This window comes from Equus quagga, chromosome 4 (genome assembly GCF_021613505.1).
Source record: "Equus quagga isolate Etosha38 chromosome 4, UCLA_HA_Equagga_1.0, whole genome shotgun sequence".
Lineage (NCBI taxonomy): Eukaryota > Metazoa > Chordata > Mammalia > Perissodactyla > Equidae > Equus > Equus quagga.
This window is the reverse complement of record NC_060270.1, coordinates 86872544-86897364: the sequence shown is the minus strand read 5'-3', so window position 1 is coordinate 86897364 and position 24821 is coordinate 86872544. Positions and strand designations below refer to the sequence as shown.

Below are 24821 nucleotides of genomic sequence, written 5' to 3'. Positions count from 1 at the left end.
ACCAGGAATTAAAGGGAAATGTTCAAACGCGATAACTCCAAACTGTCCTAAACTGTTTCCATATGGAAAAATCATTTCAAATGACATCACTAACTCTCCACAACTTAATTTGCAAATCACCATGCAGTTCAAGACATTAACACTGATCATTTTAAACTCCAACTTAACACAACTGGCTAACTAAATATATATCTAGTAGTTGTTGAGTTTATGGTATGGTTCTTTGAATAATGACAATTTTGCAAGGGTGTTTCTACTTGAAATTGTCATGATATTTCTAGATTTACAGGCTCTCAATAATTTAGCTTTGGAAGATATGTTATCATATATAAACAGCTTCCCTTTTCCTTGTCATATATGTGTGAGTGCGTATGTATGTTTATAAATACATATACATATATATATATATAGTCTCCCTAATGAACACAAATGTATGTATATACACATACAGTCATCCAGCATATGTACTTTATGTACATGTGTAGATATTCCATTAGCAGCCCTTCTCTCCTTACTGAGTTCTCCTAAATTCAAAAGACTAGGATGTAACAACACTGATTTTTGGTCAGATGGAAATGGCAGAAATAATGGTGATTCAGAAAATTGGGGATAGCTAGGTAGATGATCCAGGAAAGGTATTATAATTTCTGAGACTTTGGAAAATGGATTTTCTCTGATTCCAGAGATATCTACTTGTTGTTTCAGGAGACTGAGAATCAATCCAACTCTGTGAGATATGTGAGATACCTTTTAATAACGCCCTTTTATGAGGAAAAAGCATGTAGGGAAAGATTAAGAAATATACTCACCATCACTATATAAGTGGTGAGATTGGTCCTTTTTATTCCAAATTCATTTCTTTTAGAATATTACAATTAGATGTGACCTTGGAGAACATCTAATTCACATTCGACATTTCTGAATCTTTCTGGTGGTCTGAAAGTGTGGAAAGTTGCATAGCCTTTTGGTTGAAGTTGGGCCCAATGTGGTGGGCACTCATACATCTTGTAATGTACGGAAATCATATAGTCAGCATACTAAGGTTTGGAGATGCTTGACATTTCCCACTCTTAAAATCAATCACCAATCTGAATGCCATGGCTATTACTCAGGGATGCAGAGGTTTGCTTAAGCAGAGACCATGACCTTGGAACAATTATTTTCTCAAAAGGCATTACCAACAATGACGTGAGCAAAGCGCCCAGACTGCCCTCCAGTGCATGAATCCCTGGCCAGGAAATGGCTATGGATCTTCCATGAGTAGTATGAGTTTGGCTTAAATCTCATTTCAATGCATTTATATTTCATAAGCACTGCATTTAGGCAAAGTTAAAATGAGCAAGTAAAAAATAATACTTACTTAAAGATTTTCTGTGTTCTGGTTTCTGTTCTTTTATATCACTATCGTAGTGACTTAGTAATTCAGTACTGGAGGATCTCTGGATTTTGAATAATTCCAGGTTTCTTGATGGACTGCTTGGATCCTTTGGCTGGAAATAACAAACAATTAGACTGAATAATTTTACAAGGAAAAAAGGATTCATCAAATAGTTTTGTGATCTATCTTAATGCTGGATTTAAAGGGAAGTTGAAATAAAATGATTATTTTGAGATAGGGCCTCAATGCTAAGCTCAATATTCAAATTTGATAATAGCTTTACATATATGGTACTTCCTAAATCCTCCGCATTACCCTAAACACTCCACACGCATTAACTCAATTAATCAACACAGTAATCCTAGGAGGTAGGTATTATTATTATAGTCCTTACTTTCCAGACAAGGAAACCGAAGCCAAAAGAGACAAGTAATTTGCCTAAGGCCACATAGCTAGTAACAGATAGAAGCAGGATTCAAACTCAGGCAATCTGAGTCCAGAGTCCACTCTTAATGACAACAACAAACTCTTTGTTTGTGTGCACGTGTGCATGTATGTGTGTGGGCATGAGCACTTGTGTGCCTGGGTAGGGGACTATATTGATTATGGGGAAAGTCAATTTTTTATTTTATTTTTAAAAGTTTTAGTCCCAAAATGACGTAACGGAAGATTGTGATTAAATTGCAATACAATCAGAAAATGTTTTCCTGTTGTATACCTTATTAAAAGCTCTCAAGAATATTTTTCCTCAAGACTTTGCAAATATGAGTGTCCTAAAATTAGATGTTTAGCCTGAAATCAGTATAAAATGGGTAGTTTTAAATAATTTGACTCTTTTTAAAAACATTCTCTGAATGTCTGATTTAGGGTAATTTCACAAAGTTCTAAATATATAATTTTCATGAGAAGAACAATCTAGCTTAGCTTGCAGAACAATGAAAATCAGTACAAAGGATTATTATTTACTGGTATTATAACAGTGAGTATGGGCTTAAATACATTGATATTTATTTTCTAGAATATGTATTACAGACTGCATAAACTGAAAATGTGAAAATTCGCTAGTTATTAAGCGCTTGTGTGCTTTTTACAGCCTCCAGTAAATGAATGTCTGTGTTATTTCAGAAAAAAAAAATGAATGCACTGCATTTCTGAAAGAGAGAAATCAAATGACATTTAGTTCCACAAATCATATCTACTGAAGAGGTTTTTAGTGGACTCTATTTAAACTTAAAAAGCTTAATATCTCTCAATCCATAGAATCCATTTAAATTCATGTGTGTTATATGCCTAAACAATAAGATTTAAATGACTACATTTTAATTAATAAAGGTAACAACCAAAACAAATACATACCAATCTGTCAATTGCATTTTTGATAGCGTGGAACCAATCCAATATGATGAAGTCAATATCTGACTGGAGAAGGAACTCATTTCCTGAGACTGTGGTGATCTGGAAAAAAAAATCGACAGGTAAGCAAACCATATAAAACAGATCTCTTACATTTCAAAAAAGGTATCCTTTTTAAAAAACACACTTTAATACACTAAAATATTTCTTGTATTCCAGTAATTGTCTTTCTGGGAACTGGGAAACTAGGATCATTTTGAACTGCTCTCTATAAACTGTTTTTTCATGCCATAACAAATACATTATTGTTTTAATAATAGAACGATTAACTCAGAGTAGGACGAAAGCTGAATTACTCCAACTCAAAAAGCAAGCCAGGAAGTTCAGAATAATGCAGACAGTATCCACTTAAGTCAGAACCTCAGAAAAATGCACCCGGGTGTGTCAGAATTCTTTCTGCACTTTTGGCTCTTTCCTGTTTGTCTTTTTCAAATCTAATAGTATCTCTATATTTGATTTCCTTTTATGGAGGGCTCTAAAACAGATTATTTACCAGAGAGACTAATGCAGACTTTTCCAAAAGGTCATTCAAATGAATAACATTTGGCTATTTCTGCTTTCCTATCATAAAGATCTATAGGAAAGTAATAAAGGACCAATTTCCCCACAAAGAGAGTCTATTAGAATAAAAGTTCATTTACATATTTGAACCTCTCATGGAGAGTATTTATCAAATGAACATCCTCTCTTCAGACTCTCAGGGCGGTTAAGTAGTTGGCAATATTTAGCATGTAACTATACGTTTTTCATTACAGTGAATCTTTTTCTCTCCAGAATTGTGAGAGAAGGATGTGACCCTATAGAAACAGAGCAGTGCATTTGATTTCACACGTAAAGGGCTACTTGGAGAAGAATTTGATTCGAGTGGGTGTGGGCATGCTTTTTGTATTAGGCCATCAATCTGAACTGTGAAGATTTTCCCTTTATGTTATTGACTTTTTGTTTCAACAGGAAGATGAACATTTCCCGACTACTGTCACACATCAAGCAAGGCTTCGGAGGTTTAGAGGACTGACATTTCAAAATACTCAATCAGGAGCTAGTCACCTCTTCTCAGCCTTACTGGCTCTAAATAGAAGGTGATGCTGAAATGTGGCACAGGCTCAGAAAATCACAAATCATGCTTCAGGATGTCTCTATAATTCTATCATTAAACTGACAATTATTACCCCAAATAGCTCACTCTGAAGGTTTCAACGATTCTTATGGCAACATTTAATGACAACGATCCTGAAGTTTTAAAGTAATCTTCAATTATACACTGCATATATTCTTCTGGCATTTATTTGTAGAAAAACTATAGAGAAATGCCATATTACTCAGTCCTGCAATGCAGCCATTTTTGCCTGAAATGGATTCCAACTTTTCACAACTGTCAAGAGAGGAACTATCCAAAGTGTATACAGTTATGAGAAGCGAAAGATTAGAAAATAAAAGGAATTTAATTATCCACACTAGAATTTGACAGATTACCAGGGCCAGTCACTCTTTTTTTTAAAGTAAAATTGCATGTAAGATTTGAGATGGCTCAAAATAGCTTCCAAATAGTCCTCTGTTTTATGTATCTAGTAAAAGACAGTTAGGCTGATGTTTTCCTAATTATCTGCACGCCCTTGCAATGTTCTTTACTTACATAAAGTTCCAAATATTTACTTCATAAAGTGTTGCCACAGAAATAGTAATCTAAAAATATAAGGCCACTCTAACTAACCCAAGAAAACTAGTAACGTTCTTGACCTCTACCTTCATCCTAATCTGAATTTAAATATTTTGATTATGAATGTATTATATAACATCACAATTTGTTAACAATACACAAAGAAAATTAAATTAGCCCCAACACAATGTAGAATCTAAAATATTCCTCTCCCATTATAAACCATTATTAAAATTAGAAAAGAGAATGTTTTCAAAGTACAAGAAACAAACACAATTCAATTTACTGTATTCAGTAAATTGTAGTTCAGTTTTCAGTCTAGTAAATTCAAACAGTGATAAACTATAAAGACTTCAGCTTGTACTTTTGGTGCATGCTATGCAATGCAACGGGGATCTTTTACTGCTAACACAACCAAAAGCAAAATGTACTTTAAAAGTTTCTTTGTCCAAATATATTACTGTGTTAATCATACATAATCAGTAATTTACGAATTCATTTTGGGAAGCTGGATCAGAGAAGTATATGAATGCAATCCATTCAAAACACACTATCAGAGAGATAGATACAGTTCACATCCTCTCGTCTGTCTTCCCACTAATCTTTCGAGTTACTCGGCAGTCTGGAGAAGTCTGCTACTGCTCTCTACAGTTTAAATGCATCCACTTCTTAATTACAGTCCGTAATTGACTTTGTTCTGCTCCATTCCAGTCACTCGCAGGAAAGCAGTTTCAAAGTCTTTGACTGGTAAAGCCCATTTAATTCAGGTTTCTCAATTTGCTTTTTTACATTACCTCTTTAGGTTTTCTGATAAATGGTTTGCTGAATCATATTTGCACTTTGAAAAATCGAATTTTCAACACTCTTGGGAAAAAAAGACATCAGTAAAGAACGTTAGCTTTGACTAAATCTTTTGATTGAACAATTCCTGATGACAATCTAAAGTGAGTAAGAACTAATAACAGACATAAAAGATTTGATATTAAGCCATGCTAATGTATTCTTTCTATATCACATTTTGCCTAAGTGACAGATGCTAGGGTGAGGTGAATGAAGGAAGATCTTACAGAAGACAAGACAGGTTTAGGCAGGAGCTGCTGGTCTCCATTTTCCTTGGAAGTCTACTTTAGACAAATGTTTCTTGAAACCCCTCCTCTCCACCAAGTTGTGTTTTGAAGAGATATATCCTGGCACCAAAGCAGTCTTAATGAAATGTACCAGTGTTGTCAATAATAGATATCGTCAATTACCTGTCTGGGGAAATTTGCCACAGACTTTTTCATACTAAGTAAGGATCTGTCACAATTCTTACTGGTAACAAATGTATGCTTAGGAAATTATATCAGCATATTCACCAGGGCAACATGCAGAATAGACATATCCCCTAAGGGTCTTTGGTATCAATTCAACAATAGTTCCCCCTTGGGTTAGGAAGCTTGGTCTGTATCCTGCCGTGGTTCTGCCGAAGATGGAGGCAGGTATATCCCAGCTCCAAACTCCACTGATAAGAGATGAGGAGAGAAGACATTTGTTTTTTAGGCTTTAGTTCATAAATGGAGTATTGTTGTGCTAATTTAAAACATCCTAAAAGAGTTTTAACAAGTAGTGCTTCTGCTTATTTAAGTACTGCTTTTTTCAATATTGTCAATTAAGTATCACCCTTGTCAATATGCATTCTGGCATTTAGTCTTTCCCATGTTAAATTTTAATTTAAATGAGAAATTAATATGTAGAATGGCATTTATACTATTAAAAATTTCCAGACTTTGGTTTACCAGAACAGACACAAAATTTTTTAGAACTTTACATTTTTTTTCTGATTGCTAGAATAATTGAATTTATTTCAGAGAATTGGGAAAAATTTAAAAAATGGAAAAGCAAACTAAAATATTCATAGCTCCACAGAGTAAACACTGTAGACATTTTAATTTAGTTGTTTCCAGTCTTTTATAAATAATTATCAAATATATGCAATAATGGTCAATGGACAACTTTACGCTATAAATAGATACCTCATCAGTAAAACATATTTGATGGTTACATATGGTCAGCTACTTCCATTCCATTTGACCTCAATATATGTTGGGAAACTATTGAAGGTGCAAGAGATGAGTGACATGTGTTCCCCTTTTTGATAGCAGTACCTTTCCTATTGCAGAATAAGTCCCACAGATAATTCCTGGTTTAGGAGACTGAGTTGGATATGTTTCTGACCGAATATCCCCCTAATCATGAAGGACTAATTAAACTTCCATTAAGCACAAGGCACATTGCTAGAAGCTAGGGGTACACAACTCCTACCCTCAAGAACTCATAATCCATTTGGATAAATAGATATATGCATTTAAAAATAAATAACAATAGAAAATGGCTTATACTAAATCCCAATGTGAGTGGCACAGACAATGTTCATGTCAAGATTTCAGAGGGAGTAATTACTGAAGACACATTTACATCATGGAATTATGCATAAACTGTTGGTCATGATACGTTATTCTTTAAAGGTTGATTGTATCAGAAATTTAGTATATTAAGGATGTGAATACTACCACTTGGTATGCAAAGTGATATCAGCTTTAATGACCTCAAAGCACATAATAAACATTCTTCAAATGCAGCTTCCCTCTACTATCATAAAGTAATTTTGCAAATGAAGAAAATGAAGCAAATGAGGAAAATGAGAACGCCATTCTATCAAATTGGCATCATTTTAAATGATAGAAATAAGAGATTACAAAGATCTTGATTTCTAGTTCACTAGTCCTCAACAGTTATGTACAGTCAAGGACTCTGTGCATATGGGGAAAGGACCGTGATGATTTGGTTTCAGCTGTAAAATTTGCAATGTAGACCTTACCCAAAAGTAGCTTGTTTCTTTATTGTTTTGCTAAAGATAGCACAATTTTCAAAGATCACCCAACGTTCTTACTCAGATGTTTTCTGTTTTTTTCTTCTCAAAAACAACCACTATTGGGGCTGGCCCTGTGGCCTAGTGGTTAAGTTTGACACACTCTGCTTCAGTGGCCCGGGTTCAGATCCTGGGCACAGACTTACACCACTTGTTGGTGGCCATGCTGTGGCGGCAACCCACATACAAAATAGAGGAAGACTGGCACAGATGTTAGCTCAGGATGAATCTTCCTCAAGCAAAAATAAGAGGGAGATTGGCAACAGATGTCAGCTCAGGGCAAATCTTCGTCAGCAAAAAAAACCAACAAAAAAACCCATTATCCTGCTATGAAAACATATATCTAAAACAGAATGAGGGTATCCAAAAAGCTCCTTCAGATCCCAGAAAGGACCAAAATAATTCTACATTTGAACTTAATATCTTTCACATTTTGCTAGGATCAGTCTTGACTATGAACCTAAGGAGGGTTTATTCCATCTCAATGAAGCCTAAATTGTATATAGGAAATGTGTAATAAAATATGCCAAATATCCAAAGAGATGTAAAAATGTTAAAGGATGTGGCTACAGTGATTCTATAAATAAGTGGATTAACAATTTAAGAGGAGTGGAATTTAATTATAAGTATATTTTGAGACACTTTGTACTTCATGATGAAATCATTATATTTGAATTAAATTAAGTAGATATAAAAAGTTACACCAAAATATACTAAATTCATTTGAAATGAATATAAATTATTTTTTGATATCAATTTTGGCCATATGTTTATTGAATTCTGACAGCATAAAATATAGATACACATTTTGGCTACATCATAGTGAGATATCAAGACCTAAAATTGAAGCAATAGTGCTTTAAGAAAACCCTCAGATTCACATTTTTTTCATCTTGCATCACACTCCACATTTAATATAGTTGATCAAACGAAGGTTGTCATAGTTATACTAATAGTTAAATTACTTGATCTCAAAGGCGTTTATGGCCACCAAAGAAACTACATTATCAAGCAGCATGTCAGTCTCAAATTACAGTCTGGTCTGAGCAACTCCTAACATTTTCCTCAACATGTCGAGCAAAGTTAACATAAAACCAAGGGTAAAATATCAGTTAGAAGTAAAAGGTCTTCAATTTGTCTTTCCAAAAATGTTACTTGTTAAAACATTTTGTGAGAAAGTATCTGCCTTGTGTTCCCAATGTTGCTAGATGTTAAGTAAATATATGCTGATTATTAAAAAAAAAAGTTGCTTTGGCAACTCTCTTATTAAAATGCGTTTGTAACCCCCATCTGTCATGAAAGTTTTGAAAAGTTTGTTTACTCTGGATAGCAGCCTTATCCAGGGTTACCCTAGCAAACAATGATAGCAGTCTTCAGAAGTTGTGTGAGGAACAAGCCACTAGGGATCCATTTTTGTTTTAATTGGCACACACAAACACTTTTCTGGTCTGTCAAGAAGATCAAGCTAATATGCATGGAGGGTGTTATATTCTCAGCTTTGGGGAGCAGTAAAGCTCCCTTTATTTAAGTAATTTAAATGATAGACTGCAAAAACTTTGCAAGTCAGAAAAATGTTTTATACTTTCTTAGGGAATATTTGTTTTAAGCAACGGAAAATGTTCTACATATCTAAAGATGTTGAACCTTATGTTATAATTACTCTGTTTCTTCTGACTCTGTGAAATGTTCTTAAATCCACATGCTGCTAAATAAGCCTGGCCGCCAATGGATCCTATATTTCCACAACTCCCCCTGTGTTAACAAATGTGTGTTCATTAGTTTCCAGATGTTTATTGGATATGTTTTCAATGTGTTTGGGGTTGATTGATTTGCATGTACATTTATTGGAACTCTCAGTGGTATCATCATATCAAAATAACTTGCCCACGTAAGCAATTTCTTATTTAATGGAAAGTAAACAAATGGGCTACATACACGACAGATCTCAAGTGCATTCCAAAATCTAAGGTTTAAGGCCAACCTTTCGAGAAATAGTGCTCTTTAATTGAAACTGAGCTATACCTTTGACATCCAAATAATTTGGTCCATGCATCCTTACAACACAGATTTGTTCTGCATAATAAAATTGGCCCAGTAGCAAACATTCACACCCCTTGTCACTTGCTTACTCTGCCTTTCTATTTATTAACCAAATACCCAAACCCCAAATTTCAAACAAACAAAAACTCATGTTCATTCTTTTATCTGTAGCAAAATATTTCAAGTACTGAAAAACAGTCTTCTCAATATTCATGAAAGAATACTATCCAAGTAATTAGTAGATAGTTTAGCAGTTTCCACAGTTTTGCAGTCAGCTACCCCAAAACTTTTGCCTGTGGTGCTCATGTGAAAAGTGACTGGAAAAGTGACTAATCGAAGCAGTTGGTGTATAAAGATATTGGCTTAGAGTTTTATTGCTGTTAACGTTAATTTTTGAACTTGGTAGGGAGTAGTTGCCTCTAGATAAACTATTTATCTTAAGACTCATGTTCACTGGTACCCACCACTCAGTCGGTCACTGCCAACCACAGATCAGCTTCTAACCTGAGCTATGTTCACTGTGCAAAATTACTTATCTAGTCACATGACATTTGGGAATCTGCAGTTCCCACTATTTTCAAATTGGAATGATTTCTATTTTTCTGTCACTATTTAAGTAACGCACAAGTTAAGAATTTTTAACAAACACAAAAGTATAACATATACACAAAATCTCCTTTCCTCAAGGTATACTAAATTGTTGTCCATCCTTCTATATTTTTCTTGACCCATGGGATAAACATTATATATGTGTTTATCTTTTTTTTTTTTAAGATTTTATTTTTTTCCTTTTTCTCCCCAAAGCCCCCCAGTACATAGTTGTATATTCTTGTTGTGGGTCCTTCTAGTTGTTGAATGTGGGACACCACCTCAGCATGGTTTGATGAGCAGTGCCACGTCCGTGCCCAGGATTCGAACCAGCGAAACACTGGGCCGCCTGCAGCGGAGCACGAGAACTTAACCACTAGGCCATGGGGCCAGCCCCTAGATGTTTATCTTTTAATGAATATATGTTATGAAAAATTTTTATGCATTTAACTATCTATACTACCAACATCTCCCACACGGATTTAATAATAATATCTTTTGGTCTCCTCACCGTCTCGTCCATGCTTTCCCTTCTACTCCATACTCCGTATTGTAGCCATAGTGATCTCTGAAATTTGGATCTGATCATCCCATTCGTCTGCTGGATATCATTCTGAGAATCCCCACAGGTGTTACACTATGGTGCAAACTCTTTAATTCTGTCTGCTAGAGCTGCTGTGCTCTGCAGCCCCCTGCTCCACATTTCCCTCTGCATCTCTACAATCCAGCCATTTCGAAAATTTTTCTGTTCTCCAGCTGTCCCACACTAAATTTCATTTCTTCTCTTAGGGCAGGTTATTTCCACTGCCCAGAACCCTCTGACTTCCTCTATCATATCATTCAAATCAGTTTAGATGTCACCCTTTCAGAAATGGGTTCTCTGAAATATCTTTCCCTCCTAAGGGCTCCCATGATATCCTGCTCCTACTTTATCATAGGATATGTTGGTCTACATTGCAATGCCTTGTTGGTTTCTCTCTGTCTCTCACTACATTATAATCACTCTGAAGGCCAGGGCAACTGCCTACCTAGTGTGGGGCTGCCTAACCCACACCTAAGGGACACTAAGTAAATAATAAGTAGGTAAACCTCATCTACCTTATACATTTCAGTGAATGCATTATATTCTATTGTTTGATATGTCATAATATATTTAACTCCTCCTCCACTGTCACAAAATTTTGAAGATTCCAATACCACTGTATTCTTTCAGGCAACATAAGTAGTTAATTTTAACATCTACTGATAACACTTTTATCAGAGCAGGGTAGGCAATCTATTTTGAATATTGGGAACAGCAGTCTGAGACTATATTTTCTATCAGTCAACAAGTGCTAGACTTCAGACCACAGGATTAAACTTGGAGGAGTCAGGAGGCACCAAGAGTGGGTCGGTATTTCAATACATATCACTAGAATAGAATGTTCTTGGTTATATTCCAAAGCCAGCATGTGTTTTGCAGGGATAATCTATACTAGATCATCCAAGAATCTCACCCTATGTATGGGCCTTTCTAGTTGAGAGTTGACAATATGGGAAAGTGGACCCAAGTTTAAGATTTTCAAGAGTTAATCCTTAGGTTAATGGATCAAGTCTTTAAATAACCTCAATGATCCCAAGGTGCTCATTGCTGGTCCATCAAGAATGCAGCCATTAATTTTATTAAAGCACTATTAACATTAGTAAACAAACAAACTGGGAGGACAGGTGGCGGTAGTTATGTTACAAATAATTTTATTTAGAAGTATTAGCTAATTTAAGATACAGTGACTTTAGAAACAGGTATTATTGCCACTAGTTTATTACTCACACATGTCTCCTATTAATAAGTGCTGAGATGGCACAACAAGAATAAAAGATGTCACAGTATGTATCTCTATACTATTGTAACATATTTGGCCATGATTATGAGTGTTTATAAAACATTCAAGAATTGTTCTATGTCTACTTACATTAATGAGAACACCTGTTAACTTTAGTGCTGTACAGACTTATTTGCATTAGATTCAGGTTTTTGCATACTGTACATCACTTTCTGAAACAATTAGATGCTTATAGAGAAATATAGCTGAGCGAAAAACAGCAGCTTGAATGCCTTCCGGCTCAAGACAATTCAGCTCCAGGTTTCAGTGAAAAACAGAAATCTGCTGAATTACAATACTGCCAGTTAGAAGTGAATGTAGGTGTATTTTATATTTTTTACATTCAGAGAACAGAAGATACATATAAAAATCTGTGCTTTAATCTTCAAGTAAAATTACAGCCAACTGAGACAGTTTCCAGACAAGGATGCCAACCAGCAAGAGATGGCAATGCCACCACAATATAGATTCTCCATAATCTCGGGGACCTCCTATCCAAAAGTGGTCTCTTTACCAGTCTCAGAAAGCAGGATGATTCCCACACCTCTTTTGACTGAATGAGGAAGTGTACAGACTATTGCCCACCTTGTGTTGTTTACAACCAGTTGCCATAGAGCCCTTTCTATGATGATAGATCTGAAAGGAGCCAAGGAGCTGAGGTCTCTCTCTGAGTCAGTCACTTCCCGGCTGCTAGACAGAGGCTACCCGAAACCTACATCTCAGAAAAAGTACTGTAATTCCCTTGCGGAAGCCAGTGAGTCTGCCTTATTCATCACTCAGAGAATATAGTTGCAACTTTGGTAGGTCCCACTCTATTGACACATCTGTCTGCCACTCCCCATAGGATGTTAAAGCTTCCGCGATTTAAATATTTTCAGTTATTGAAAAGGGAGCACTTGCGCAAATCTGTGGATTCACAGCCTCTATTATCATCATTATATTTAAGAGGTGCAATATTTACATCGAAATGACTCAGTTGGTGATATATTCTAAAGATAAATGTGTATTTATGATCTGAAGAAGTGTGATTTATAACTACTTTGTCAGACATAAACAGAGCGCCTCTGTGCTGTTCTAGTAAACACAGATTAGCCAGGGCACAGACGAACTCGTCTCACAGGATTCTGCCACTTTGACCTGGGAAATGAGGAAGCTGAGAATTGCTCTTGGAGAATATGTGGATCTCAAGAAAGAATCTATTTCCTTCTTTGATGTCTCACCATATAGTCTGGGCAGGATAACAAGTATATGGTGAGGATTTGGCGATCAACTAGTGAATTTGTATTGTCTGGAATCCAAACTTCATAATTCAAGAAGTAAAGTTAATAATATAGAAAAACTTTACTTTTCGCTTTTGAAAATTTTGAAATTGTATTTAACCAAGAGCTTGACAATCTAGATTTTACCCTACATAAAAGAGCATCATCATTCATTAAGGATGATAGACTAAGCATATGTGTAATTAAGAAGTTCATGAATAGGGAGAAATTTCTCTTTTCCCATAAATTATAGGTTTAAATAAATTGAAAATGTTGAATTCTTTTCCTGAAAACGTGCAAAAATGATAATTCCACATTTTGAGGAAAATCTCTGTTTATTCAAAGGGTTATCTTTAAACAAACATGAAAAAGTACCTGACACTTCTAAAACTATAACTTAGTGGCATATAATATATATAACACAATGGTACATATGTAATTTAACAGTACCTTTAAAAAAAACCCACTTGTGACTATATACTAGACAAGGACATCTTTCAACTGAGAAACAGGCCATGTATCTAATAATGGAGACATCTACATCTGGAATGACACACACGTTGCTCTATGCTAAATGTGTGCAAAAAAACAATCTCAACATTCCTTCCTTCCCAAAACAAAATTATATTTGTGTTAGAAATAGTACCAGTTAAAATGCCAGACTTTAAAAAATGTATATTGGTTACATTATCAGTAGAGTGACTATATAATTTATTGCTTAAACTGTGACAATTTTGAAGGCAAAAGAGAAACTATTAATAATTACATCAGGATGGTAGGTCTACTTTGTGTATATTGGGACATATGGATCACTATTCATCCCACACAACAGTGGGGAGCCATTCAACAACCATCGATCTTTAAGTGCCTAGTGAATACCTAGTAAAGTCAAATTCTAGGAACTGTGAGGTATTCTAGAAATTGTAGCGGTGACACTTGCTCTTTAAAAGCTTTGTGTGACATACAAGATCAACACAGGAAAATAGTTAGAGAACAATAATTAATCATGATCTAACATGGGACATATGTACTAATTTTTAAGGAACAAACCAAAGTTTCTCTGAGGGTAAACTGGAGTCCTCAGGGAAGAATGTTGGAGAAGGTTCTTACAAGGACAGATGGGATTTAGTGGAAGAAAAGGATGGGGAAGAGGCTAACACAGGTGACAGGAGCAGTTTGTACGATGACTCAGAGACAGGAAAGAACATGGCATCCCTAGAGGACATTAAGAAACTGTTCCTAAGTCCTCTCTGTGGGCCCTCCTTTCATTATCCTTTCAATGGAGCTGTCTGTCAGCGTTCTCTCAAAGCTGTGATTTTTCTCATATGGCGACGTGCTCCTGAATGACATTACCCACTCAGTGTTTTAAAAAAATCAGAATTATAAATGGATAAATCCTTAACTTACATCTGTGTTTCAATCATCTTTCTGGGTATCTATTCCAATTCAAGCCACCACATTCCCGCTCTGATCTCCCTACTCCCAGTTTGTGTTGTCATAATCCATTCTCTACATCCATTTGTTAGTGAATTCCTAATTTGACTGATCAGAATCATCCTTGGAGATCTTTGTAGGTACACATGTTCATGCTCACAGGAACCTAAAGAATCAGACCCTTGGAGCAGGGCCACAAAGCTCCACATGTGATTTGAAAGTTGCTCTGTGTTGGGGCCTGCCCCTCTAGACTATAGACAGATGATCTATCCAAACCCATGTCTGCCACATGTCATTTAAAAGTCCCTGACTGGATCCCTATTGTCCTCGAGATAAAACTTAGATTCTTTAATAGGGATTACCAAGCGCTTCATGATTTCTCTCTGTCTCTAATATTTTCTCTTCAAGTTCTCTACTTACTAACTGCACAACTTTGAGCAAGTTATTTAGAATCTTTGTATTTTGATATTCTCACCTATAATCTCATTAAAATAATAATACCTACCTCATAGGACCGCTGTGGAGGTCATATGAAACATAATTCAGGAAAAGAATTTAGCATAGTACCTGGTGCATAGTAAGTACTTAAAAATATTGTGGTTATTATTATTTAATGAATTAAGTCTTCTGGATTTTTACAAACTCCTCCTCTTCATTCAGGAAACTACTCAGACATCTATTCAGGAAAGGCTTTTCTAACCTCTAAAATTCAAAAAATAATTGTCCCTCTAGTAGTGTGTACTTACTTCATCATGAGGTTCATTTCACTATTGTACTTATCTAACTTCTTGTCCAACTCTTGCTACACTTTAAGCTCCCTGATGACAAAGGCCACGTGTCCCCAGCAATTTGCCAAGCACCTGGAATACATAGGCCCTCAATAAAGAGTTCTGGAAAGAATGAAAGCTCAGTTGACTTAGGTTAGTAGCATGGGCTGCAGTATTCAGGTAAAATTTAGAAAATGTTCCATTTGGTATGTGAGGCAAGAGGAAAAGAGTTCCAGATCCCTGAGAAGATTATTAATAGAGCCAACCATGGTGTCAGAGGCGGAGACATCCTCTTAGAGCTGGATTTGTATCGCAACTTCCCTAACTGTCAACATGGAGCTGTCTTCTAAGCTTGTGCCAGTGCAGTTCCTCTGAGCTGGCACATCACTTCTCTCTGATGTAGAGTGCCTCTTCTAAGGTATCCTGGGCTTTCTAAGGCTCTTTCTGGTTCTTGGTCTTTTTGCTTTCCTTTCCACACAGCTCAAGCAGCTTGCTTCTCTGCCTTTGATTTTAGATGCTAGACTTTGAGATGCTTGGTGTTTGGATTCAGAACTTTATTTCACCCCAAGGTGATTTGACATGATCTGGAGCCTTGATAGTTGAGAATACTCCCAGTTCTCAACATCCTGTCTTCACTGAAGCTTAGTTCTGTAAGTGTATCCTTATACTGTTTCTTGGCTTCTGCTTCCCTAGTATAGGGGCTTCCATAATGCACCAGTCCCTCTCAGCTGGCAGGAGTCCTTTTTGCCAGTATCCTTTTCAGGAACTGGGACTCTGCTGAGCATCTCCCTGATCCTCACTGTCCCCCTTCTTTAACTCCACCTTCCATCTGCTGCATCCACCTAAATTACTAAACATGTAACCAAACAATAATCCATACTTGCATTCAAGGCAGATGGTCATATGAGTATCCAAAAATGAGCCATTTCAGTGTATTCATTGATTATCAAATTGGCCTGTGAAATATTCTTATTATTTCAGGTTGGAACTCACACTCTAACTCTGAACAGCCTGGGCTGTATTCTGTCATTTTAGTTTTTGGTCCTGTATTCTGTCCAGCAGACACACGTCCAATATTATCAGCTTGACTTTTCCCTAGCACCTGTCCCAACTATAATTTTTTGCCTGCTTCATCAGGATAGTTCTATTGCCCTTAACTGAGTTATTCCTGATCGCAAGAAATAATCCCATTCCCTGAACAAATTGTATTTAAAGATTATCAATACAGTGAGTTGCTCCCCCAATTTTTTTGGCTCATTATGAATTATTGTGTGGTTTATCATTCTCTGGGATCCTGAGGAGCTGGACATTAAAGAGAATATTTTCTCATCATTAGAACCAGTATCTGGCTTATAATTTGCTGTTCATGATGAATGACTCACGGTATTGGATCCACATCTACTCACTTTCATCCTCAAATTTTTCTGAAAATGTTTGAGATTAAAAGAGATTACATTTATATGTAGCCTATGAATTTACCTGAAAGCAGAGGAGGGAGGTATTAAGGGAAGAATTTATTCCAAAGTTAAAGAAGCCACTGCCCAAGAGCTATAGTCTGGTGATGGCTTTCAAGCATTTTTGACCACATTCCATGGTAGGAAATATATTTTTCATTGTCTGTTAGTACCTCTTGCCCAACTTATTCTTTCTCAGACACACACACACACACACACACAAACACACAGACACACACATAATTCTATCCATCTATTATTCTCTACATAATAGTCAATATATATGCTAATTGACTATATATTATATATATAATATATGTATATGTATTCACTATATATATTGTCTATATATACAAATATATATATTTGTATGTATATATGTGCCTATGAGTATGTGCGTGTATATATATATATGTGTGTATGTATTACATAATAGAAACAAAAGTTTCATGAAATAATACTTCCCTTCACCATATGTAGTCTGATATTTTTACTCCAATCTATTCTTTCTTTAATTGATTTGATTAAAAAATACTGACCCCCAACTCCCTAAATTGATTTCGTGACCCACTAAAGGGTTTTGAATGCAATTTGAAAAACACTGACCCAGGGAGTAATGAAGCATACAGTCTTTAAGCCCTGCTCCTTGGCTTTCTCTCTCTCTCTCCTGGTTTATAAGATGCTTCAAAATGTCCCTATACATAATTTAATAGTTGAATATTTAACCCTACATAAAGACTCCAAACTATTTGGCACATTTTTGATAATTAAGCCTGGGTGATCAATAGCCCTGTGTGGGGGATTCTTCTATGATAAGTCATTTCCTGCTGTTTGAAAGTAGAATTAAGGTGTGGTTCTTTAGAATTTGGTTTAGACCGTGGCTCTTCTAAATATACCTTGAAGCAAAAGTTTCTTTATAAAAAAAGAAACAAAGACTGGGTGGTAATGTACTGTTTGGAATACATTTGAGATACCTCACCATGATCTGAAGGGGGAAAAACCCGAGAAGTTAAAAGCCTGGCAAACTATCAGAGGCAGAGATGGCAGCTATTTGTTTTTAAGTCCCTTGTATCGAAACAATAAGTGCAGCACACGTTGCACCCTGCAGCACCATCATACAAGGTCTGGGAGTAGTTATTAGCATGTGGCCGTGTGATGGGAGAGCGAAAGCTAAACGTTTTAATAGTGTTATGGCCTCTCCTTCTCAAGTTTCCATTAATGCAAATATAGCACATGTGGTTTAAGTCCCAAGAGCCTTGTAGGACACAAATCACAGATGTGGGGTAAACATTATCAGAGAATACGACTCCATGGTCTTCTCCTTGACATCAACAGATGCCCTTATGCTCCCATGATGTCAGGTGATACCTGATATGCTATCTTGAGGAAAATCACAGAAAGTCAGGGTGCTCAAAGGGCCCACAATGGCAATATTTGAAAGTGGCTCCAAAGACTTCTTGGTAAATTACGGCAGAGGCTTGGAATCAAGGCTTTCAGAGAACACTAGCCACTATAATAACTAAATATTGTAAAAGTTACTCATCCTGTCTGCACCAAAAGTATCAGAGACTTATGCTGTATGTGGAGCAGAGTGTTCCTGTAATGTAACCCAGACAACATGGCAGAAGGCTGACAAAATGGAGCTTATATATTTGAAATATCCAATAAATTTTCCCCTGGCTATCTTGATTCTCCTATGCCATCTTTCACAAGACTATAATTCAGGGTGATTGCTGCTCTGAGACTACACTCTTCATTTTCTGTCTCCCATTCTTTCCCCATGATGTTCTTTTCCAAAACTCTCAGGCTCACAAAGTGAGTAAAATTGAGTCTATTCTGCATAACTCGCTATCATGACAATATTCTGGATCTGCCACTACATTTGAGAAACTTGCATAATCTCCTTATATATTGACGAACTGCATTTCCCATAAGTGAGACTTCAGTATCCGTATGCTGACCTGACCTTAAAACTTATATTGGCAGTATTGTCAATTGCCATGTAGTGTGATTCTAGGAGCTTTAAGAAGCCTCCAGATGACAAACGAATTCCATAAACCTGCTGTCTCAGGACTGGAATTTCAATGATTGGCTTATTCCTCCAGATGATGCTTTTAAAACAGTCAAATGGAGGGATAATCTTTTCATATAATTATTTGTTCAGATATTGGTATAATATTACTTTTCCTGAGGAAATATATTAAAATAAATTATTAATGACTATAAATATGGTATATGAACACTTTAAAAATAAGTAAAATGAGAAATATGTAAAATGAAAATTAAAACCCACCTCTAATCATACTACTCAAAGGCAGCCCTCTTAATATTTAATGTATTTCCTTTTAGATTTTTTAATACATATGATATACACATTATATATAATGTATATACATATATATGCCATTTATAGGTCAAATTAAATATACATTATATCTTGTTTTTATTTTTTTGATATTCTATTATGAGGGTTTTTCCATGACATTATTTTTTGAGAGCATCAGTTTGATGGCTCCATAGTCTTCTGTCATAGAGACATCATAATATATTTGTTTTCTGATTTTTCCATAATTGACTTGTTTCTATTTTTTGTCACAACAAATGATCTGCATAAATATGATTTTTTTGGTTAAAATTTCTGATTTGTTTTTCTTAGAAGAGATTATCAGAAAGAGAATTATTATGTCAAAAAATCTACTTTGGAAGGATGCTGAAATGTATCCCTAATTACTTTCTAAAAAGATTGTTCTAAGTTGTATTATCTTACCAAAATTTAGGAGTGGGACCATTCCAATTCATTATTGTATGCTTAGCAATTTTGTAGTAAATATTTTTTTTTAATTTTTTTTTTTAAAGATTTTATTTTTTCCTCTTTCTCCCCAAAGCCCCCTGGTACATAGTTGTATATTCTTCGTTGTGGGTCCTTCTAGTTGTGGCATGTGGGACGCTGCCTCAGCGTGGTTTGATGAGCAGTGCCATGTCCGCACCCAGGATTCGAACCAACGAAACACTGGGCCGCCTGCAGCGGAGCGCGCAAACTTAACCACTCAGCCACGGGGCCAGCCCCTAAATATTTTTTTTTTTTTTTTGACTACTGCCAATCCTCCTCTTTTCACTGAGGAAGACTGGCCCTGAGCTAACATCCGTGCCCATCTTCCTCTACTTTATATGTGGGACGCCTACCACAGCATGGCTTGCCAAGCGGTGTCATGTCTGCACCCGGGATCCGAACCAGTGAACCCCGGGCCGCCAAGAAGCAGAATGTGTGAATTTAATCACTGCACCATCAGGTCCGTCCCTGTAGCAAATATTTTTTGTTTGCATTTCTTTTATAATTAGTCATTTTTTTTCTTATAATTTGTTGCTAGTACTCTTTTATGTTTTTCAATTATAGCATTTTCAAGATTTATTTGAAAGAGAACTGTAAAAAGTTTATTAAATCTTGGTCATAATTGCTACAGATATCCTCCCCAATTTGTATTGAATGGCATTTCTAAAGAAATTATTTCTATATAGAAGTGCTATTTTTAATTTTTGCATTGTAAAATTTAGATATTCTTCCTTTGTGATTTTCCCAATTAACATTTTAATTGTTAAAAATTTCTTACCCATCGTTATCAGATTTTGACTCACATCTTTTCCACTATTTGCTATGATTTTTAAAAATATTTGTAAACAATTCTCTTTAGATTTGTTTTTTAATGGGTACGAGAATCTACGATTTTTAAAATTTTTCCAAATAACGTGTTATCTAGCACCCATTATTGATTGGTCTTTCCTCTCTCTTCTACTTTGTGATTCTCGTGCTATCTTATCGATGCCATGGTCTTTTTTAAGGACTCTACACAGTTGTGTGACTTCTCTGATTTATGCCAATTCACCTTTTAACAATGCTTATTTTAAATTTTTCCCTGTATTTCATAGGACATGTTTCCTTTCTGTTATTCTTTTTATGATTTTTTGGAACTATTCTTGACTCTAAACTTTCCAAATGAACTTTAATTTTTTTTCTCTTCTCCCAGAATATCCCATTCGGATTTTGATAGAATTATACATTGATTTGGGAAAAATTAAGTATTTGCAAATAGTAAGTAAGGCTTCCTCTTCAGAGACAAAGTATGTCTCCCTATTTTAAGGTTTTATCATATCTCTTAGTAGATTTTTACAGTTCTACTCATATAGACACACTTAGTCCTTGGTATTTGAAACAGAATTTTGTTAGAAGAACGGAGAGCAACTTGAGGGCAGTAGATATTTTACAGCAAAAGAAAAATTATGACTCTAAAGAAAGAAAAGGCTCAGAACAAGTAGACGGGCAGCTCTTTTTCCACTACAGAGTTTAGCACAAGGTGAGCCCAGAGGTCTCTGTGCTGATGACCGCACGGAGCCCACTACCACTCCTGCCCCTGTTCTTACCATCCCGCTTCTGGTAAGCGTCCCTCACAAGACATAGTTCCTATAAATGGCTCTGAGCTAACAGGTCCTACTAGAGTAATATAATCCAAAGCCATGCATATTTTCTGATAATAAAAAACAGAATTATTAATACTCAAAATGTCCCATTTCTATTGGTCTAAGTTTCTCGTTCTTGATCAGAACAGATGAAATCGCTCCGCATCAGCAGCAGCAAAAACATTCATCTAAATTTTAGACCCAGGTTTTCACCTTTCTCCAAAAGTCTATTTCTCAAGTTATGGTAAATTCTTCTTACACAACCTTTTTAGTGGTCATCTAATATTTCATCTTTTGGATATATCCTATCCTATTTTCAAATTTTTGGAGTATGGCTTTAATTTCTTTTGTGTGTTGATAATGTCTAACAAAATAGGAGCCTATAACTTCAAGGACAAATGTGGAAGATAAAAGAGACAATACCGCTTGAGACAGCATAGCTCAAGTTTAAGCTCGTGGGCTCTACAGATAGCACTTTGGGGCCAGATCCGGGCCTGCCCAAGTCCCTTCACCACACTGTACTTCAGTGGCACCTGTAAAACGGGCATAAAGGAGAAGCTGCCTCATAGGATTATGCTGATAATTAAGGTCATCCATGAAAATCCCCTGACAAAGTACCTGACGAAGAGTATTAAGTATTATTATAACCACCCATATTAAGTACAGACAAGTAAATAACGAGATATCTCTGTAACCATCACTTCTTCCTCCCCTCCCCTAAATGCTCCTTGCTTATTTTGTGAAAGAAGATAAATGCATTTCAAATAAATGGGGGGAAGCAAGGGGAAAGTTTGTGTATCCATTTACATATATGCACAAACGTGTGGCGTACCCCCACAATCCACATGTATGATCGTTATGACTGATCAATTATAAAATGTGATTAGAGAATACGATAGAATTAATGATCATAACCCTGTGGGCTGCAGGAATTAATTCTTGTGTAGGAGAGTATAGAGAGACCTGACTTAAGACTCTGGAGTCCCAGGCTCTAGTCTTGCTGCTTATTCCAGCACTACACTCTTACCCTACCACTTACCCTGAATTTTCCAAGAAAGATATCACCACAACAGCAACTTCAAACAAGCAAATAGCAATGAAAGGACTATCTCAACCATGCAGATTTTTCTGAATCACAGTTAGAGTGAAGATGCCTCCTGGGGTTCTTGAGAAGGGAATGAATGGTCCAGACCCCTGTCTGGAGAGGGCTTAGAGGTGAGAGGGCACGTGGCGGGAAAACCCTTGTCTGGTGCGAGGTTTCTAGTGAGTGGTTGTTGGGGGTGGGAGGAAGTGGCAGGCAGGGCAGCAGGGGCAGGGGCAGCGTTTGTGACTGGGCCTGAGAGCATCTCCTCCACCCTAAAGCCTGTACATAGCTTGGAGGGGCACCCTTGTGTACCGGTGCCCCTGAAGGCAGAGGCAGACGTGCTGAAAGCTCCAATCTGAGGTCAGGACAAGGAGGCTGAAGAAGGAAGGGACCTCAAAGTTCAAGCAAACAATAGGAATCACAAACTTTGGCAGTGGGTGGCTTGATGCCAGCCAGAAAACAAAACAAAACAAACAAACAACAACAACAAAAACCGGGCAGGTTTAGGGGCCAGCCTGCTGGCGCAGCAGCTAAGTGCGCACCTTCCGCTTCAGCAGCTCGGGGTTCACTGGTTCAGATCCCGGGTGTGGACATGGCACCGCTTGGCAAGCCATGCTGTGGTAGGCGTCCCACATGTAAAGTAGAGGAAGATGGGCACAGATGTTAGCTCAGGGCCAGTCTTCCTTAGCAAAAGGAGGAGGATTGGTAGCAGATGTTAGCTCAGGGCTAATCTTCCTCAAAAAAAAACAAAAACAAAAAACAAAAAAAAAACGAGGCAGGTTTCATGGATAACAAGAGGACAGAGAACAGCCGCATACAGAGCAGACCAACCACAACAGAGTGGAAACCAGCAACGACTCTCCTAGAATATAAACCCCACGAGGGCAGGGGATTTTCCCTCTTTATTCACGGCAGTGTCCCGGGACCATGAATAAAGTTTGGCACATAGTAAATACTCAAGAAGTGTTAATTGAATGAATATATGAAAGACAAGGAAACTAGAAACTATCCTCTTATTTACTATGAGGTTAAGTAAGTTTCTCATTTCATGAGATGCCATCTTGGGAGGGACACTGGGAGGGCAGACTCAAGAGGTTACATCTAACAAGATTGAGTTAACTAAAATTGGCAAGTGAAAGTACTCTTGTTTTTGTGTTTTTCTTTAAACCCCCAAAGAAACGGGATCCAGAGAAAAATGAATTGTTATTGAGTGTAATATTCTTTTTAAAAATATTTGCTTTATAGAAAGTGATTTTTGACCCCGTGACAATTATCTCCCTCATACCTGCTATCTCAGTAGCTGTCGGTAAGGTTACACTCTATCACAAATAATCTCTTTTCCTGGTTTTCTCCTAAGTCCTTAACTCCTTCTCAGTCTCTTTGCTGTTGCCCCAAACCACATTTATTTTAATTTAAAATTTTCTTTTATTTCAGTCTAAATACTGCTATTTGTTTGAATTGCTCCCATTAATCCAGTCCATCCAAAAAAAAAAAATTATAAAGTTAAGTGCTTCCAGCAGTGTAAGCACAGTTGGCATAGCCCATCTATAGGTCTTCCTCGAGAGCCTACAGAAAATTTAAATGTTCTTAAACTACAAACTGGATGTTATTCTCTGTGCCATGAGAGATTTTCAAAATCAGTTTGGTTTTTAAAAATCAAGCAAATGTTACTAATGGTAGGGAAGAACACTGAGCTGATTTCTAATAACTAAGTTATGGTATCATTGAACGTAATTTATCCTAAACGATTACTGACATCAGGAAGACCTTGGGATAGGGGCACTTCATGAGTAACATAAGCACCGCTTGTGCAGGGACGATTGGGCATCCACAGAGCAGTAATGTACTAGACTTCCTCCGTTGCTTCATCCTTCATGGTGGTACTCAGACCAAAAGTGGAGAGGTAAATGCTTACTTCTGGACCAAATTCTCTTTTCACTCTAACCACTTCCTAGGTACCCTCAATCGCTGACATTTCTTTACGCAGTACCAACAGATAAATATGTAGTGATTCTCTCATTAGCACTTCATTCTTTCTAACCCTGCTTGGTTTTCCCAATACACCTTTCCCAATGTATCTTAATTCATTTACTACCTTTCTATGAATAGATATTTAATAAAATTATTCTGAATTACAAAAAAATCAATGCACACCAACACCAACACCTCTATTTACACAAGTGGAAGCATATGATAGATTCTTAAAAGTGGAAGAGCAGGGTCAAAGGGAACAGACAGTTAATTTTAATAAATTCTTCCAGATTCTACTCTAAAATTGCGATTACACTAATAATGAATGTGACTGCTTTTCCCAACATTCTTTCAAAACTGGACATTATCGACCTTCTTAATATTTCTCAACCTGATGAGTGAAAATGGTATCCCATTTAAGGCTGCAATTCTCTGACTCTTAGTGAAGTTAAACATTTTTTTTTATAAGCTTCTTAGCAATTTTTAATTAATCTCTCTTTTACAGTTTTTTCCTCAGCTGTCTATTGGCATATTTCTCTTTTTCTTAAACATTT

General features: G+C 36.4%; 1 protein-coding gene across 2 annotated transcripts in view; it reads right to left on the bottom strand.

Annotated features, from left to right (window-relative positions):
- ARHGAP15 (Rho GTPase activating protein 15) overlaps positions 1 to 24821 on the bottom strand; it is a 606459-nt gene that overhangs the window by 306100 nt on the left and 275538 nt on the right. For both annotated transcript variants that reach the window (XM_046657907.1, XM_046657908.1), the window contains exons 7-8: positions 2735 to 2833; positions 1361 to 1490 (exon numbers count right to left, since the gene is read on the bottom strand). In XM_046657907.1, the coding sequence (XP_046513863.1) occupies positions 1361 to 1490; positions 2735 to 2833 (229 nt within the window). The remainder of the gene's footprint in view (positions 1 to 1360; positions 1491 to 2734; positions 2834 to 24821) is intronic.